This window comes from Hesperophylax consimilis, chromosome 26 (assembly GCF_061612785.1).
Source record: "Hesperophylax consimilis isolate HC1 chromosome 26, BYU_Hcon_1.0, whole genome shotgun sequence".
Classification (NCBI taxonomy): Eukaryota; Metazoa; Arthropoda; class Insecta; order Trichoptera; family Limnephilidae; genus Hesperophylax; species Hesperophylax consimilis.
The window spans coordinates 24,884,720-24,904,204 of NC_142861.1; the positions used below are offsets into that span (position 1 = coordinate 24,884,720).

At 35.9% G+C, this 19,485-nt stretch overlaps 1 protein-coding gene across 1 annotated transcript; it reads right to left on the reverse strand.

Annotated features, from left to right (window-relative positions):
• Nucleotides 1–191: 191 nt before the first annotated feature.
• LOC149411353 (uncharacterized) lies at nucleotides 192–17,956 on the reverse strand. Its single transcript, XM_089647162.1, has 10 exons — nucleotides 17,201–17,956; nucleotides 15,572–15,778; nucleotides 13,663–14,117; nucleotides 9,401–9,520; nucleotides 4,694–4,794; nucleotides 4,161–4,360; nucleotides 3,926–4,033; nucleotides 2,613–2,761; nucleotides 1,494–1,592; nucleotides 192–596 (listed from the first exon to the last, which is right to left on the reverse strand). Exons 1-10 carry the CDS (start codon nucleotides 17,869–17,871, stop codon nucleotides 343–345), a joined length of 2,364 nt encoding a protein of 787 aa, XP_089503288.1. The 5' UTR covers nucleotides 17,872–17,956; the 3' UTR covers nucleotides 192–342.
• Between the last annotated feature and the right edge of the window lie 1,529 nt (nucleotides 17,957–19,485).

Consider the following 19,485-nt stretch of genomic DNA (forward strand, 5'->3'; position numbering starts at 1 on the left):
TTCCATATAAATTGTGTAACATTAACATGCAGAAAAAGCACTAGCTATCGTAAATCATTACAATGGCTAGTAAAAATATAAATGTATATTTTGAAAGTAACCACACGATTTTTTTTTTGGAAAATGATACACTGTATGTATTTTTGATAGATATACTTATCACTAAAACACATACATTATGTCAAAACATGCCACAAGAGGAGAAATTGTGTTGAAAAGGCCAGCTTTATAAAGGTTAAATTTATTATGAATCTTGATGGATTTTGACACTAATGAAAAGTGCACATAAATTATACAGGGAGATATTTATTGTAGTCAGTGTCCAGATGTTGTGTGGCATGTTCACTGCCTACCAAGGTAGCCCATGTAATCAACCCCGTGCATGCGCAGGGGGTAGTCATTGGCCAGCTGGTAGAGCCCCTGCCAGGCCAGCGAGGGCGGGGGGGGATCCGGCAACTCCTCCTTAGCCACCAGGGGCAAGGGGAAGGTGGTGGAGGCCAGCGAGGACTCTGCCTGTGACTGCGGCTGAGCGGCCGAGTTAGAGTTGCTGCCACCTGCGTTGCCGCTGCCACTGGAGTGCTGAAAGGAAGACTCTCCTGGAACAGATGATAGACATTTGTAAGAACAAAGATAAAAAAAAATTGATGTGTTTCAAAGAAAGAGAAGAGAAGGGCTCCAGCCTCTGCTGCCTTCTTTTAGGAGATCTCTGCCTTTTTGTCCGCTTCCGATCACACAGACGGATCTGTGGGGGATGTTCAGTGCTTGCTCTCTTGGCAGCCTGCATAATTCCTGTGTTTATAGTCGAATATGATTGATGGTAACAAAGGGGCTGATGAACTAGCAAGGAAAGGGGCGGAAGCACCGCTTACGGGATCTGAGCCGACCGTAGGAGTGGCAGCTTGCCACACCAAACTACTTATTGAAAGGTGGATCAAATCAGCACTGCAAGGAATGGGTGAGCACACCCGGAATGAAACAATCCAAAGTATTCATAACAAACCAGGGTCTTCCGGTTAGGCAACTACTCAATATAGACAGAAACTCACTGAGGGAACTGGTAGGACTACTAGCAGGACAATACCACCTCAGGAGAGACATGGAGCTGTTGGGAGTGGAAAATACCAACAGATTTAGGAAATGTGAAGAGGATGAAGGGACTCCTATGGTGCTAATGTCCCGCCCTGATGGGAACGAGACTCAGATATCTGGTAAGACACATGGTAGAACTAGGAGAAATAGCTGAATATCCAATGACAACCCTGGTGAATTTAATCAAAGAGACCATGGCGTGATTGCTTACGGAAACTATGGTAAACTGTATTAACTTTATTAAAAAAAAAAAATTCAAAAAGTTGACGCAAGTTCACTCACCGAGTATTTCTTTGATGTCCTTTTAAGAATTAGTCCGGAATGGCATTTCTGGCACAAATACTTGTATCACTGTTTACAACAGTTTCAGAGTTGCATTAAAAAGATAGAATATGAATACATACCTATGAGTGTGCTGGAAGTGCTGTCTGTGTTGTGTGCAATGGGGGGTGTTAGGGGTTCTGGCTGCACTATCTTCACATCTATCATTTCCATTACGCTGGCTGGAAAACAAAAAGTTATCATAATAAATTATTATACTCGTGGCAAACTCACGATAGGGGGACAGTGCTAAACTGCACAAATGATGACTTAATAACCCTTCACACCTTAGAAGGACATTACTAGCCAAAAACATCATATTCCATTATAGCAGCTTAGGGACAGATCTGCCCCCAGACTTCGATACATCACAAAAGTATTTTTAAATATTATTTTTTCTATTTGGTGATGTTATTTGCTCCACCATTAGAAAGATAAGATAATAATTTTATGTTAAGCTCAAGTATTTACTCCTGATTCCATAGATTAATTGAATTGTGTAGATGCTAAACCCGCTCTGGAAATTTCTGTTGGTTTTGATACATTCCCAAAAAGTACTTAAAGTAAATTGAAAATAAATACAATATTAATATTTTTCTTTAACATAAAATGATTAATGCATAGTTATTTTAATATTTGACAGCAGAAAGTTTAAAAATTATTTATATTTTTTAATTATATAAACAGAATAAAAGATGAAAGGACAGTTTCTTACTAATTCCCTACAATTCCCTAAACATGAAGGATGAGTTTTCTAAGTATGGAAATCTCTCAAAATTATGTTGATACTAAAATTTTATTATTTAGAAATATCAATGCTTGTTTCAAATACAAACATTTAACTTCAAAAATGGTTTTTGCTTTTATGACAACTTCAAAAATAAGAAATATATTTACAATAAATTTAAAATACCACAGAAGCATTCTGAAATTCCATGAGAAATTCAACCATCATTAGGACTTGCAGTTAAAAACATTTAAAAGCCAGAAGGGTTAACTGGTTCAGTGCTAATCACCTCCACGGACCAATCATATGTAATTTTAATGGTAACAAAAGCTACTGACAGCGAACGTGTTAAGGACTCATTGTGTCAATGTGGAGAGGTTCAAACCGTAAGGGACATTGTAGAAGTATCCTCTCTGCCCGATAGCACATATCGCGTCTCCATTCAGAGAAGTCTTATACAGGGAAGAGGACAAACCTTGAGAGTCCTGGCTCTGGTTGGACTGGGAGGGCTGCTGGTGCAAGGCTTGCTGCTTCAGCAACTTGGTCATGGTGTTGCGGGGCCTCTTGGGGCCCGTGTCAGCCACGCGCTGGTGGGCTGTCTCCATGTGCTTCTCCAGAATGTATCTGAAACAGAAAAGACAAAACTTCAGTATATTTAATAAGACAGTGAGGTGCTCAAGCAAGTTTCCAAACCACCGAGCAAAGGATATGTAGAGGAGCAAAAAGGTGCGACACACTTACAAACATGTTGGAAGTCTCAGTGAATAAGAGAGCAGCATGAAAAATACTTCAGGGCACCAAAAGAGATTGCAGCCTGGCTTGCCAACTCCATCCTCGGCCCGTCTTTTGTTGTAATAACACTGTTAAAGGTTGGTGTTTTTGACGGTCTCTAGTAGTGCTTCCCATCTTGATCCCAGAGCACAATATCGTTCTACCTTTATCGACTAAGCCTAAGCAAAGTACTGTTTTAACTCGATCATTATGCATTTCGTCTGTATGTTCCGTTTCCAGTTGGTAGCCGTTTTAATGGTTCGGTAAAGATTCCTTTGTTATTATTCTTATTTATTTATATTTTTTCCAGGCAAATAATATACAGTACCATACTTACCTGGTAGGTCAATTGAGATTAACACTGTTTATTAATTATTAGAGAAATTTAGATATGGTTCGCACGCACAGGACATAATTGGGCTTTCCGGGATTTGTTTTAATGATATGTATTTATGTACTTTAATGAGAGTGTTTAGGAAAGGAAAAGTAAATTTTATGCTGGGCGGTAACTACAGTAAAAGGTTTTGATCAGAATTCATCTTCCTAAATGTGATTCATCCCTCGGTATAAGACAGATTTCGAATAATGTAATTCCAATAAGCAAAAGTGCAATTAGATTTAGATTATGTATTATAGGCAATACTAGAATGCTACTCTCAGGCATATTTGATTTGAGGGTATAAGAGTTTAAAGAGGTAAGTTTTTAGTTAAGATCTGAATTCTGTTGGACTTGTGATGCATCTTAGTTCCGGGGGGAGTTTATTACAAGCCTTCGGCCCAGATGCGCCAAAAGCGCAATCACCAAACTTAGTATTTGGCTTGTGCTTAGGTTCCATCAGTCTGCCTACAGCTGATGATGTTGCTGATCTAAGAGTTGACTGGCTCAGACCAGTGTTTTACGGGACGCATAGTTCAGAGATGAAGGGTGGGGCCATTTGATTAAAGATATATATATATAGCTCCGGCCTAGTGGATATTTGCTTTTAGCGTTTGTAATGTAGGAAAGGCATAACTAACCTGCGATTGAAGGTGGCATCACACACGGTACAATCATGGTTCTTAATCTGTCGCTGTATGGTGGCACCAGATGGATCGTGTGACTTTTGGTGGGCGTAAAGATTGTACCTGGAACATTTAAACATATTTTGTTCATTTGCAATATTTTGCACAAATAGAAAGCAGGTTGAATATAACACACACATATCTATCCCAGTAAATGGAGAGCTTACTAAATACGCTGGTTACAACAAACCTTTCGGAGAACTTCTTCCCACAGGTCTGGCACTCGTGGCGCTTCTCGCCACTGTGCACTCTCTGGTGGCGCTTGAGGTGAGAGCGCGTCATGAGCGCCAGCCCGCACTTGGAGCAGGAGTGCGGCTTCACCCCGCTATGGCTCAGCTTGTGCATCTTGAAGGAAGATGTGTGGATGAAGGACTTGCCGCACAGATCGCACTGGAAAGTAACAATTTTATTTGTAAAAGATGCACGCTTCTTCATATTCTTTTGTATGATGAGAGGTCAGCGGAAAACTGGTTTTATTTTTTATTTGAAGAATAAATCATAACGAATGAATTTTTATCGATTTTTTTTGTAACTGCCTATCAATAAATTAATATTTTGCCATTATTAGAGTTGGCTGGCAAAAAATATTAAAAAATAATGGAGTAGTAAGGGTTAAGGCTTCCACTTCAAAAAAAATTTCACACGGGGGTTCCAGAAGAAGAATGTATAAAAGAAACGACAATATGTAATTTTAATTCTTTATTTGTAATAAAGTTATATTACCTGGTAGTTAGGTGTCCCGGTGTGGATAGCCTCGTGCCGCGAGAGTGCGCCCTTTGATGGGAATATCTTATCACAGACAGAGCACTTCCAAGGACTTATTCCTGAAGGATGGAAAATTTGAGAATAAATAAAAATAGGAAGGGAGACGATTTTACAGGATATAAATAAATATGTATCGCCAACTTATCAAATGTTATAGGCCGCTAGATTTTAGGAAAAAAAAAACAGGCTTACAGATCACTTCAGTAATACAATACCATACATAATAGATCATATTTATGTGTGTGCTCTAACATTAATGGATTGACAAAAACAGCAAAACTCTTTGACGATTTTTCAAGGAACTGATAAAATAAATCTGTAAAGCATAATAGTCATTGCTATGCTTGTTAGCTGATAATTTGATAAGAAGCTGAAACGGGCTGAGAATCTCACAAATTCAAGATGGTGCTGATCATCGATTTGACAGATTTCAAATAATGTTATGGATTTTGAAACACCTTGACCTAAATCTGGAAGTTAACTTGAATTGACCTTTTATTTACAAAGCGGAGAACCGTTATAGTTCCTGTGAGCACTCATGCAATGGGCCTACTGTGCTGTCCCTAATTGATCTCATTCATTTGACAGTAACCCGGTCCTTTTAATGTAGTTCACCAGGGTTGTCATTGAATACATGGCTATGTTTCCTGGTTCCACAATGTACCATCCCAGTTAGCCGAGCCTCGTTCACATCTCTTTATCCTCTTCACATTCTCTGCAACCAGTGGCGGCTCTTCTAAAAAGGTCATTTGGGCAATGACCTCTCAAAAATATGCTGCAATAGTATTAATATAAAAAAAGGATTTGACAAACTACCCGATTATTAATTTAGTATTTATTTATAGAGATCAGTTTCATAGGTTTTTTTGATTTGTTGCAGTGCCATCTAGCGTCCGAATGAGAAGCTATTGCATGTCCTAGCCAGAGGCGGCTCTAGGAATTCAAAAGTAGAAGGTCAATCGAAAAAAATAATATGAAATGTTAATACATTTTGCTAATGCGTATTGAATATTATAAAAACATCAATGTATGTAATTAATTTACCGGTACTCACGTATTCTGGAAACGGTAGTATAATAATGTTTGATTTAAGATTATTTATCTAATTATTTACACATATAACTAATTAATGTTTTTTTCTTTTGAAAGATCTGTTCCTCCTAAAAGTTTTAAAATCACTAACTCCAACCTCAGTCCATTGTTTATAAGTAGATTTAAAAAGAAAACAATGAAAGCAAAAGTATTTATATGTTCATTTTATTGCACCCGCAAAACCACTGACAAAAATTATAACTTTTCGTTTTAAAATATAGTTTTTAACCTTTTTATTTTTCTCTCTTGTGACATAATATTAATTAGCGAGACGTGGTTAGTTGACAGCATACCGATGATGATCTGTTTGATTGCCGGTATAACATATAGATAGAAATGAGATACTAATCAAACGGGAAAAACTAAGGGGGTGGAGTTGCTATACGTATAAAAAAGTCTTTAAAGTTCGATCTCAAAAATTATGGACATCGGAAGCCGAGGATATATGGATCCCACTATTACTAAGACATTCAAAACATTGCATTTCAAATATTCATATTTGTTGCTCTTCCTTACCAGGAGTTAGTCCTAATTAGTTATCTAATGCACAGCGTTTCTCTGTCATCAATAGTCATACAACTCCCATATCTGACTTAACTACTGAATTTCCAAATGACATTTTTCTAGTAATAGGTGATTATAATGGGCCAAATGTAGTAACGACCTATGTGCCTCTACCCTCATCAGCTGCCTTTCGTTCTCCAATTTAACACAGTATAACGAAATTTATAATACTCACGGACGAATTTTAGATCTCGTACTTTGTAACACTACAGTCATCGACTCCTTGTAATTGAAGATGCACATCATAAATCTATTATAGTTGAACTAAATATTCCTCCTGCTACCATCCTAAAACCCCAAATAGTCAAAATGTTTAATAAAGTTAACTATGAAGTTTTTAATGATGCTCTCAGAAATAGTGATTGGTCCTCTGTCTTATATGTATAACTAAAGAAAAATGAAAGTTTTTTCGTGCCCGGAAACGGTACAAGAATCCACTAGATTACCAATCTTTCTCATTACTTCGCAAAATTCAAAAGAAAATTTCTAGTCACACTCATAACGCCTACGTTGCTCGATTGGAATCAGATATATTGTAAACTTTTTAAAGCTACTTATAAACAATGGACTGACGTTGGAGTCAGTGATTTAAAAGATTTTAGGAGGAATTTTTTATGTGTAAATAATTCGATAAATAATCTTAAATTAAACAATATTGTATCACTAAAGGCTTCAGAATATGCGAGTACCGGTAAATTAATTACATACATATTCAATACGCATTAGCAATATGTATTAACATTTCATTTTCTATTTTTTCGATTGTCCTTCTACTTCTGGATTCCTAGAGCCGCCTCTGCCTGCAACTATTTGTGTTTTTCACTCGCAACAACTGCATGCGTCTCCTGAGATGGCAGCGTTCCGTTAGTAGTCTTCAACCACTTCCTTCAATGAGTGCACCATCTATGAGCAGCTGCCTGATTCATCCATTTTTGGGTTTAGTCCGTTTGTTAGTAATGAATCTGATAGTATTATTGTCCTAGCGTCTGGACGATGTAGGCCCTCTGATTGGTCAAATTTAAATTGTTTGTTTCGGTTAAATTCCGCTAACTTCAAAATTATGACCCGATTTAATACTAAATTAGGATCCGCAGATTTCTTCAAAAGCATCTTTTCTGCTCAAATAATTTTTAGATAATATCGAAGAAAATATGTTTTAGAAAGTTCACAATGCATTGGATTAATTACATTACAGTAAAAATTATCCACAATTACGTTTTATATATTTGACGTCTGTCAAGAATCAGACATTCCAGGGTTCTTTAAAAATGTCAATCCCTCCTTTACCGGCCGCTGGAGTAGTTTTGCTATTGGCCGACAGAGCGCATAAGAGCGATATACAAATACGTACAATTTCATTTATTCAAACAACGGTAATTATTTACGTGAAACTACAGTTTTAATACGCATTTACAAATAAAACAAACATTTGATTCAACTTAATGACAATAAACAACAAGACTTTGCATGTACGATTTTGAAAAATATTGATATTTAATATTATTTACGTAAATAATAATTTCGCACAATTTGACAGAACACCGACATGAAGTTAACAATACGCGGAAGTATAGGCACTGCCAACCCAATAAAAATAACATGAAAGACAATCGGAAGATAGAAACGCTTCGTTGATTGTAAAATTAGCCAACAAATCTCTAATCTGACATGTACTTATATGTTTAATAAAACAATCATTTTGCCAGGTATATAATATATATTATATTAAGGTATTATTCGGAATCGCTGGACATAATTCTTCGGATTTACCTTAATTAATATAAAAGGAATCTGAATGCATTTGGGAATTTTTTAATTTTAGCATTTTAATTTTTAATTACGTAAAATTAAAATTCGCTTTCGTTGTATTGGATGACAGCCGGAATAATTTCTATTGATGATATTTTCTTTTTTTGGTATTCCTGATATGAGTGGCTAGAATTTTTACAATTTACTCTATGCAAATACTAGGTAGGTGGTACTATTTTAGCCAAGCTCGAAAAATAAAATAAAGGTATTTTGGTTTCTTTTACAAGTAAGGAAATATTAAAAAAAAAGGTTATTATAGGTTAGGATAGGTTAGGTTAGGTTATGCTAGGTTAGGTTAGGTTAGGTTGGATTAGTATAGTTCAAGTTAGTTTATAGGTTAGGTTAGATTAAGTTGGATTATTATAGGTTAGGATTAGTCAGGTTATGTTAGGTTAGGTAACGTTAGTTAGGTTATTACGGGTTAGGTTAGGTTGGGTTATTATAGGTTAGGTTGGATTTTTATAGGTTAGGCTGGATTATTGTAGGTTAGGTTAGGTTATTATAGGTGAGGTTAAATAAAATAATAATGATAATAATAGCGAAATAAATCATTTGTGTTTTTTAAGTAGGCACTATTTTGCCGGAATATTGTATTACATTATAACTTTTTAATTTACGTTTTTCAATTGTCTCTAGCCGTTCATTTCAGGAATACCGACAAAAGAAAATGTTATCAACATAAATTATTCAGGCTGTCATCCCATACAGCGAAAGCGAATTTTCATTTTACGTAATTAAAAATTAAAAAGCTAAAATTAAAAATTTCCCAAATGCTGTTCGATTCCTTTTATAGTAATTAAGGTAAATCAGAAGGTATTATTTAAAAATATTTCGTATTTTTCCGTGTCCAGCGATTCCAAATAATTACCTATATTAATTTACATTTAGCCATTTAGGCAATTATTCGGGAAAGGTAAAGTTTTAGCCGAACAACTGTCATTCTTATATGCCTAAACTCCTTCCTGTTCCGTGTTTTAACAATATATACTCACCCTCTCTCTGTGAATGACCTAATATCTACCTATTAAATGTAATTGTTGTTAGTATCACTTAAACTGGGCGAAGCCCAACCAAGTGCCGCCCGAAGGGCCTAGCAGAAAAAAACCCGCGGAGCGGGTTTTTAACTGCTAGTTGTGATTAATAGCAATTTGGACATGGATAAATAAAGATGACGAGATGGTAATGTTGTTTGTTATCTACCTTTATGCATTCCCACGTGAATGTCACAGGCCTTCTTGTGCTTATAGGAGGCACCGCATATCTCACAGATGTACGGCGAGTTGGAGCCAGCGTGCTTCACCATGTGGTAGTCCAGGCGGGCTGCAACAAATACAACAGAACACCAATGGTTTAAGCTATTACATAGTGTCAGGCGAATGGAAGAAGTAGTGGGGGACTAATCCTAGAGATAAAACAGAAAAAATTTATCAATGCTACTCATTCACTTTGTGAGGATTTTTTTTTGCCATTTTTACAATTGCACTGTTGAAAGACATAGAATATTGCTGGAAATTTGACTTTAGAAAAAAAATATTATTGATGGGTAAAAGTCAGGAACGCCCCAGGAACATGGCACTGTAGCGACGCTACAAGAATATTCTAGAACGATTGCCAATACAAAACGCATTGTAGCGGTAACACTCCTAGACACAATGTTCCTACCTACAGTTCTGAAAGTTTTAGTGCACCCGGGCGCCTATGTAATGAGGCGCGTCGAGATGTACTTGGTCAGTCATTAATTAGCAGTTTTAAAAGTGATCAACAATGCAAGCGCCGCTACTGCTCGCTGCATATTGAAGTGGCCGACCACAGACCGCCGTGTTCCCCCACGTCATGTCCCGCTTTTTCTTCACCACGCCTCTACAGGACCTTCACATACACCCGGCTCTGCACGGACTACAATTTACTGTGGACTCCTACGGGATCACATCAGCGCCCTGGCCCCGGTCATCGTTCCTGGCCAGCGCTGACCTCACACACCTAGACCCTGCGACACCTTCGCCGGTCTGTGCCTCAGCCCCGCGGCATTGTCGCCGGCCTGTATCTCCCGCTCATCTGCCGACAGGTCCATTGCACCTTCGGCTATCTCGTTCACACTGGCGTACCCGGAAGACTCCACGTCTTCACCAGTGCTGAACACATCCACGAATCCGGTCTCCACCAACGCGGTGTCGACTCACTGACCCGCGCCTCGACCACACCATCGCCGTCTACACCTGGTGTCATCCTCATCGGTCCCAGTCATCCCCCAACTGCGCAATTCTACTGACTCGCAATAAACGCTGTGACACAACATCATCTTTCATTGTCTCCTTATCAGATCCCCAAAGCACAATCGGGTACATTCTCATTACATTGCAGTAGGACCCCATTAATTCAAAATCGACAGGATATCAAAAACCAAATTTTGAATTAACGAATTCCCACTTTATGAACGATGTATAACCGTGTAAATCGAAATTTAACATTTAATTTAAAAGAGTTTTTTTAGCACTGTCACAGACAGGCTGTCATTAGATATATTATTTTATAATTTATTATAGTCATAAACGGATCAGACCGTAGACGAACCAGTCAACTACGCAATATGGACAGAAACTCACTGAGGAAACTGGTAGGACTACTAATAGGACACAACCACCTCAGGAGACACATGCAGCAGTTAGGAGTGGAAAACAGATGCAGGAAATGTGAAGAGGATAAAGAAAACTCCAATTCACAGGATGGATTCATACGTCGTTTACTCCTCGATCCACTGACCCCAGATTCCTACAGACCCATCATACCTTTTTTCATCCAAGAACTTTCATTCTCTAAAAAAAGACCCTCCACACAGCATCCCCAAATATGACATATGCCCTAGGGAAATTATCTCCTAAAGGTCTCCTGTGGAGAGCTCAAGTAAAAATAAAACTAAATAATTGAGTTTTTTTAAATAACAATTCAAATTACGTGTTTTTTAGAATTATCGGGGATCTACTGTAGTTGGGGAAAGAGTTGGAATAACAGAGAAGTAGATATGTATGAGGGGATGCATGAAGGAAGCTCATTGTCTATGTCCTCTTATTATTTGAACTGAAACACCCTGAAAATATTTACTTTACATGGATATAGTTGACCCATCACTAGTTTTTCGTTCCACAATTTTTTTAGAAAGTCACGATTAAAAATTTGAGTTTGAAGTTTTTATGCCAACATGAAAATTGTTCTTTACTGAACAGACTCCATTAACATTAATTAACTGGTTTTATTAATAGTAAAACATTGCATTAGTATTGATTGTAAAAATGTTTTCACTTTAAGCAATAAATCAAAATTATTGTTTACTATTATTCATTATTACAGCAAACCGAACAATGGTAACACGGAAAATCAAAATTATAACAAAAATAACTGACTGCAAATATTGCACTTCGTTTATAAAAGAAATAATATTCAATTATGAAAAAAAAATAATATTTTTAACAATATATATTTGTTTTAGCAAGTTACTATAATTTATTAAGACTTCATATGAAAATAAAATTATGAATTATGTACTCAATTCATTTATGAATACCAGACGGCAATTCTAAGGGGGAGATGTACAGTTTAGAGCTGGGTCGATCAATCTTACAATTTTACACGACCCAGGTAAATCACAAACCAATTGCGAAGTGATTGGGTCAAAAGTACCTTATCTTTGATTGGGAAAAAATGCCACAGATAGATCGATGTATCACCGCCTGTTGGAGTCGAAAGTACCCGATCAAAGGGTACTTTCGTTTCACTTAGGTAAATCTTGTAAATGTACCCCATCTTTGATAGATAAGGTACTTTTAGGTAGATAGTAGATAGACGTTTCGAAAGCACATAATCTTTGATAGGGTGCTTTCAGGTAGGTAGTAGTAAGTAGACCTTCGAGACGCTCGGTCTACAAAATATATATATCTATGGTCGCTTGCCACACCCAACGGGTGCTGACTGAGCTGACAGCTCTTCGATAAAATGATTGAATCTTTTTTTTAAAAGTACCTGTTCGATCATTGGTAGTTTGTGATCAGGTTAAAAGTTAGTTGAGTGGTGTAGCGATAACAAGCTATGTATACCTTAATATTACTTTCGACACCAAACATAACTTCATACCACAGATTGAAAATATTTCAAAGGGTTTAAAATTGTTAGGTTTCGTACTAAGAGTGGCTAAAGATTTTACCAACTTTAAAACTTCTTTACACATCACTAGTGAGGAGTCAGGTTGAATATAATTCAACTGTATGGTCTCCCGACTATAATGTGCATTCTCAAACAATAGAAAGAGTATAAAATTTTTTTAAAATTATAAACTAAAAATAATGAAAGAAAAAATAAACTACACATTTTTACTACGGTTATCTAATCTATTAAATTTGAGTGACTGTTATCGAAAAACTATTTTCGATCTAGTATTTCTTTTTAAAAACTTGCATAATACAATTGACAGGCCTGAATTATTGGCGCTCATAAATTTGAATGTGCCAGCCAGAAACACAAGGTCAGTACTACCGTTTTATTGTGGTAATACTACGACCAGGACGCAGTTCAATATTCCACTACATAGAATTCAAAACTTGGGAAATATGTATTCGCACATAGATGTATGGAATATGTCACTGATACAATATAAACATGAAATTTGCAGACTCCAAAACGCAAAATTGAAGCTATAAAAGCTATTTTTTCAATAATTAATGCTACATTTCTTAAAAATTAAAGCTATGAATGGGTGTCTCTATCCATGATACAAGTTCTCACTAAAGAAGTTCTTTGTTAAATTTATCAAACTACATCGGCAAATTTACTAAACATCTATATATTACCTATATCTTAGTAATTAAATGTATGATTCATAGAAGTATTATAAACCATCATAATCTGTAGTATTATTTAGTTTTAAAATATATATATTTTTTTTTTCATCATTACAAATCAACTTATATAAAAAATATTAAAATCCAAATCGGACAGTTTCTAACAACTAGCTAATTCCCCAATACAGCGGTTTCGTACTATGCGAAACCAATACCGAATCAATAATGTTGTAATTCTCTGATCATGGTTCTTTAAATTTTGTTGCTGTAATTTTATATCTTGTATGTATTTTTTTTTAATCGTAACTTTATTGTTATTTTTTTTCACTGTACTTTAAATTTTTGTTGCTTTTATTTTTAATTCATGTAGTCATCAGGTAGTTTATGATTGACCAATGACTAGTTCAGTTGGCCAAAACAATACAGATTAAGAGAGGTAAATAGCTGACTTATCGCCACGAGATGTCGGGCATTTAACCAAGGCCCGAGCGTTGCCAAAATATACGGAAAGGATAAAGCGTCTGGAATTTACGAATCGACGCCCAGGAAAGGGACGCCTGGAGGTTTCTTGTCGAAGCAATGTGTCGATAATGACACGGGGAAGACGATGTTGAATTATGAAATAATACATACCTTTAGAGCTAAACGTGGCCGCACACTCCGTGCACGTTAGCGTTTCCTTCAGCTTCTTATCCTTCTTCTTATCGTGGTCCAGGTTCATCTTAACTTCTAACCCCACACACTGCAGCCTCTCCAACATATCATTAGCACTCTCCACAGACATCTTACTTTTCCTCCCTTTGATCGATAGCCCTTTCTTTACCATATTCTTGTCCATAGACAAGATCTTGATCGGTTTCGCCAACTGGTGAACTTTTTTAATAATCAAACTCGATGACGATAGTTTTTTTTGTAGTTCTCGTGTGGTAGGTTTTATGTCTTTGATTTCTGTAGATTCTTCGTGAGGCTTTATGAAGATGGGTTTTTTCAGGACTTTGCCTGATGATCGACCTTTTGATTTGTATTTCTTTTCTTCTGACCAGTCTTCATCGTTGTCAAAGTCTTCAAGGTCAGAAATTTCAAGATCACTGAAAAGAGAATAAAAAAATTATTAATAAGCAATGAATACAACATCTTTTCAAGACTCATGCAATACAGACAACTGGTACTAATGAATTAACCAGATTAAAATTTTAAAATTTGTGAAAACTTGTGTATTTTATTTCGATGATTTGTTATATTTAAAAAAAAAAAAATTCCATTTTAACGTTGAAATATCATTTACTTCATATAATATCAACTACATCTTTAGTATAAAGCAGAAAATCTGTTAGTTTGTCGATGCAAAAACCCTCAAATGGTAAACTATGGTGTCATTTTTTTTCAAGTTTGTATTTGTAGCTCAATGCAAATACTGATAGCTCGTAAAGCATTTCCATCATGATCTGTGGAGCCTTGAAATATCCAATTGAATGTCTAAAAATGAAAGACGCCATAATCATTTGATCCATAATTTTCAAATGTTTAATAAGAAAAAAGTGTTGGAACAAGTAAAGGTAGCAACTTGCAATTCTAATATACATGTATGAACAAGAAAAAAGTAAAAGTAGCAACTAGAAATTCCATTATACATTATATAAATGTGTGAACAAGAAACAAGTAAAGGTAGCAACTTCTAATTCCAATGTACATTATATAAATGTATGAGCAAGAAACAAGTAAAGGTAGCAACTTGTAATTCCAATATACAATATAATATATGTGTGAACAAAAAACAATCTAACCAAATGAAAGTACAGTTGGCGAGTTTTTTATGTGGGCCCCTCGCCGCTTTCTTCAACATGAACTCAAAACCACTAGTTTCTGTTAATCTATTATTAACCACAGTTTATTTAAAAATAATATCAATTATTGACGTGCCATGTGCTACTTTGATTAATAGATTATAAATATGTTTGGCAGCTTGAATTGTGATAAAAATAGCACAAACCAACTGTCCACTTATTTGACTAAGTTAAACAAGCAAAAATGACTTACAGTACAAGTATTTAATGAAATATCGCAATAAAATTCTAAATTTAGCAATGAAAAGTATAAATACATATTAACAAAATGTATACCCAATATAAACACAAATTGCATGAAACTCGTGTAAATTTTGAATGTCAATAGGTTTTTGTTCCTTCCGCCAATACTCTTAACTACTGCCCAAACAAACTGCTCCAACAAGCTCTGATTGTGGACACTGTTAGGCTGTCCGAAACGTTGGTTAAACGAGGAAGTGCAACACGGCTCTTGACGCTTTGTTAAGGAGGTCTTCAAAAGATGGAGAATTGTTAAAGAAGGCTTAGTGGAATCTGTCTTTTCTGCTCGACGGTATGCTAGTTCCATACTTCCAAAGCACTGTATATTATTTATAACTACTAACAACACTGTATATTTATGACGTTTGTGAGAAATATCTCCGAAAACTGCTATAGGGGTTAAATTAGGTAGATCTCAGGGCCAACAGGGAGGTAATATTTTTTAAAAGTAAACTCACGCGTAAGATTTTCTCTTTGCCTTCTTCTTGGACTTGCGTTTCTTGGATTCCTTGGGACCCTTCGGGGGCTCCTCACAGCCCCTTACCACCAGCATCTCAGGCTCCTTGGCGATATCGATGCGATGCACTGTGAAGGCATGCACCGCCCCCTGCGCCTTGTTTTTGAACTCCAACTTGCATTTGATGCAAACAAACACTTCACTTTTTCTGAAAAACATTTATAAAATCATTGTTTATAAGACGGTCTGCATAGCTCCCTTAAGTCTTGTTATGGACTCCAATAGAAATGAGTCATAATTCTGATTTCATCAACATATCATAAATCTCCTATTTCCTCGTAATGAGAATTCACACTGCCCGTAATCGACCACTAACATGCCAGCACTGTCTTTTATGATATACGACAGTGTCAAAGCCCACCTAGGGGGGTTATCATTAATTATCATCACAAAATTGCATAACATAAATGTCATGTCAGTGGCCAAGTTGGCATCGCTTCTGGTTCCCTTCAAACGTCGTGTGTTCAATTGCTCGGCTGGTTAACGCAACATTTTACGCTTACTGTGATGGTAGTAAGAGAATTACAAACATCATCAGGTTATTCGTAAACTGAAATGTTTGTCATCCTTAATTAAATAATATATTTTTTATTATTGATACCACAACAGGGGGATGTGTATATATCTTTTGATTTAGGCTAAAGCTGTATTTCATGTGGGGGTAAAGTCCATTCCAACACAATTTCATTTCTCTTCAACGAATCCGAAATAAAATAAATAATTTTACTGACATCGCATTCAAATGGACTTCGCCACCATGTAAAATGCGGCTAACGCGAAAGATAACTCACCCCCTCCCGGAACTGTATTGTGAAATTAGTGTAAACGATATTGCCATAAAGTACCAATTAGATTGTTTGGTTGACAACACAAAGAACTAATCAAATTTTTTGTTTTAAATTTATGATCTAAGGTCAGCTGTTAATTCTCAGGAGAACAGTTTTAAGTGTTCCGGAAATTAAAAAGATAATTAGTATCAGTGGTTCGTAAGGTTTGGTGAAACTTTAGTATACGCGTAAGATACAGATATTGTAGTTATATCAAGTGAAAGAGGACACCAAACACTTATGTGAAACTGCACCCAACCATCTGGAGCCAGTGAAACTATGTCACCCCCAATTGAGGTATGTTGTGATGCAGAAGGTAGTGGGGAGGGGAAGGATAGGGAAAGGAAGGTGGGAAAGTACCTGGTTATTCAGATCTGTTCCCCAAATACGGCCAAAGCCATTTCAAGAAACGTTTCAATTCTGAATGGTGGTCTTACACCAGGGCGATACTGAGTGTATCTTCCACTCTGGAATGTGCCGAAAATATACTTACTACATATGTATTAGTTTCAATAAGTAATTTGTGAAATGACACATCTCGGCCACAGAGATCGCGAGAAGGAGGAGGAAGAATGACAGATTTATAAAAAAATGTCAATTTTTAATACAGACATGCAAGGCAGGTAAGACCACAATATAATTGAATATATAGACAATACGAATTTGAAAAGCCTCAACATTGACTTCTGGATATAATATAAATGTCAAAATAGGCAAAAGTAGGCCTCGTTACTTCAACTTACATTTCTTCTATGGGAATTTCAATTTCACATTTGATCGGTGTAGAAATTTTGACTGGCACAAACACCTCTTCCCGCGGTTTTTCCTTGTTTTTGGCCAGAGGCTCGTCATCAGAGTCCGATACGGGCAGCGGTGAAGCCCCCCTGGACAGATCGTCAAACTCTAAATCCTCATCCTTCACGTTGATTGCACAAAACTCTATTTTACTCGGTACCACACAGTCTGTTTGCGTTTGGCAGGCGATATATCGCTTACACAATGCTGTCACGTTATTGTTTTTGTTTAGCATAACCAAGAATTCGTTCTTCAAAGTCAGAAACTTCTCTTCGGCCCTGTCCAAAACATTAACGAGCATATAACAATCGCGACACAGCGAATTAGACCACACTTTATCCCTTTCGAACATTATATTACTGGTTTTTGTGATAAAGTCAAATAGTAAACATTTAGAACTTCCTGTAAATGTTGTGTATATGTCGTACGACATCTCCTTCGTATTCGAGCTGCAGATGACGCAGATCGGTAACGAGTTTGAAGAATCAAATTTAAAATTCTGATTTTGACTGGCAGAAGATTCTGCGTTGTCTTTTTCACTTTTGACAGGGCCCGAGTCATTTTGCGAAGTTGAAACAAGGGCCTTGTCCAACTCCGCTCGCAGCGTCGGCTCCATCATCTTGTCGGGTTGTCAAACACGGCAGGAGGGTTATATCGTCGATGCTACATTGCATGAGAAACTTAGATACTTGATTGATATCATAAATATTTCACTAGTATTAGCGTAAACACCGAAACGTCAAAAAATCTACGAAATTTATATAAAATTCGGCACTAAAGTTGTACACTTCCCTAATATTTTTGACCGCGGTGAAGTTGCATGCCAAAAGATGACTCGCTACTGACTTCACGATTGTCATATCTTTATGGCCGAAGTAAATAAACGCAAGTTCTTACTCAGAGTAAAGGAACCGGGGTTAAATGTATTATTTCTATAAATTTTTTTATAAGGTGTTTTTTGCAGTTTGCCGTAAATAATATTTTGTCGAATATTATTTACACTTGGAAATAATTTTTTTTCCATGAACTAAATAAATCGTGGTCTTTTTTTTTTTTTTTTTTTTTTTTTTTTTTTTTTTTTTTTTTTTTTTTTTTTTTTTTTTTAAATTTTTTTATTTAAGTACATAAAACAGGCATGGTGCCCAAAAATTTACATACATGGATGTTAAAATACATAATAATAACAAAATGAAAATAACAAAAATATTAACAAAAGGAAAATGTAAGTAATATTAATATTGATCTATTATAATAATATGTAATCTAAATATGCAAGTAAATAACAGATAAGAATGGGTAGTAAAAGGTAAATACAAATATGTTCATAAACGATTTGTTATTGTCACACCTGTACTGGTGAGACACTGTTTAGGTAGGTACAATGTTGCTTCTCATTAAATAAAGGGTTTTATCACAATATCAGCTTCATATGATTAAAGGTAATACATTTTTTTTGAAGTGTTTAAATTGGTCATTAAAAATGTCTATTACATTATTAGAGCCATGTATAATGTTATAATTTCTTAATGTTCGCGGTACAGGGGAAAAATATCCTGTATTTGTGTGGTAGGCCTTAATATAGAAAATGTCGTTCATCCTCCTTGTTGATTTTCTTGATGGAATATTGATGTTAATTTGGGATAAAATGTTTGGTGTATCAACTGATGCATGTATAATTTTGTGTAGGAGCAGTACGTCAGAAAGTTTACGTCTGACCGTCAGTGAGTGTAGTTTGTAGTGCAAAATTCGGTCATTATAAGTTCCAAATTGATCAGATAAACCTTCACGATAAGCAATTACACGGGTTAGTTTCCTTTGTATGGATTCAATCCTATAATTATGAATCTCATAATTGGGAGACCAAATTGTTGATGCATATTCGAGAATACTTCGCACAATTGATTTATATAATGTCAAAGTTAATTCTGTACTTTTAAAACAATTTGTGATTCTTAGCGTTAATCCTAGTACTTGTGATGCACTTTTTGAAATTGTATCTACATGTTTATTGAAGCTAAGTGACGAGTCAAATGTCACGCCTAAGTCTTTGATTGAAGTTGTGTTTAGTAAAGGGATATTGTTAATGTGATATGTGTTTGAGAATTTATTAATGTTCTTTGTGAATGAAATTACGGCACATTTGTTTTCATTAAAATATAAATCATTTAGTGTACACCATTCATGAAGTGATGATAAGTCTTTTTGCAAATCGGTGCAATCTTCCAATGAAGTA

Coding starts and splice junctions, on each gene's coding strand:
- LOC149411353 (XM_089647162.1), bottom strand. CDS start 17,871: ATGATGGAGCCGACGCTGCGAGCGGAGTTGGACAAGGCCCTTGTTTCA. Junction 4,361..4,693: donor CCGGGACACCTAACTACCAG/GTAATATAACTT, acceptor GTTACTTTCCAG/TGCGATCTGTGCGGCAAGTC. Junction 2,762..3,925: donor GATGCCACCTTCAATCGCAG/GTTAGTTATGCC, acceptor TTTCTGTTTCAG/ATACATTCTGGAGAAGCACA.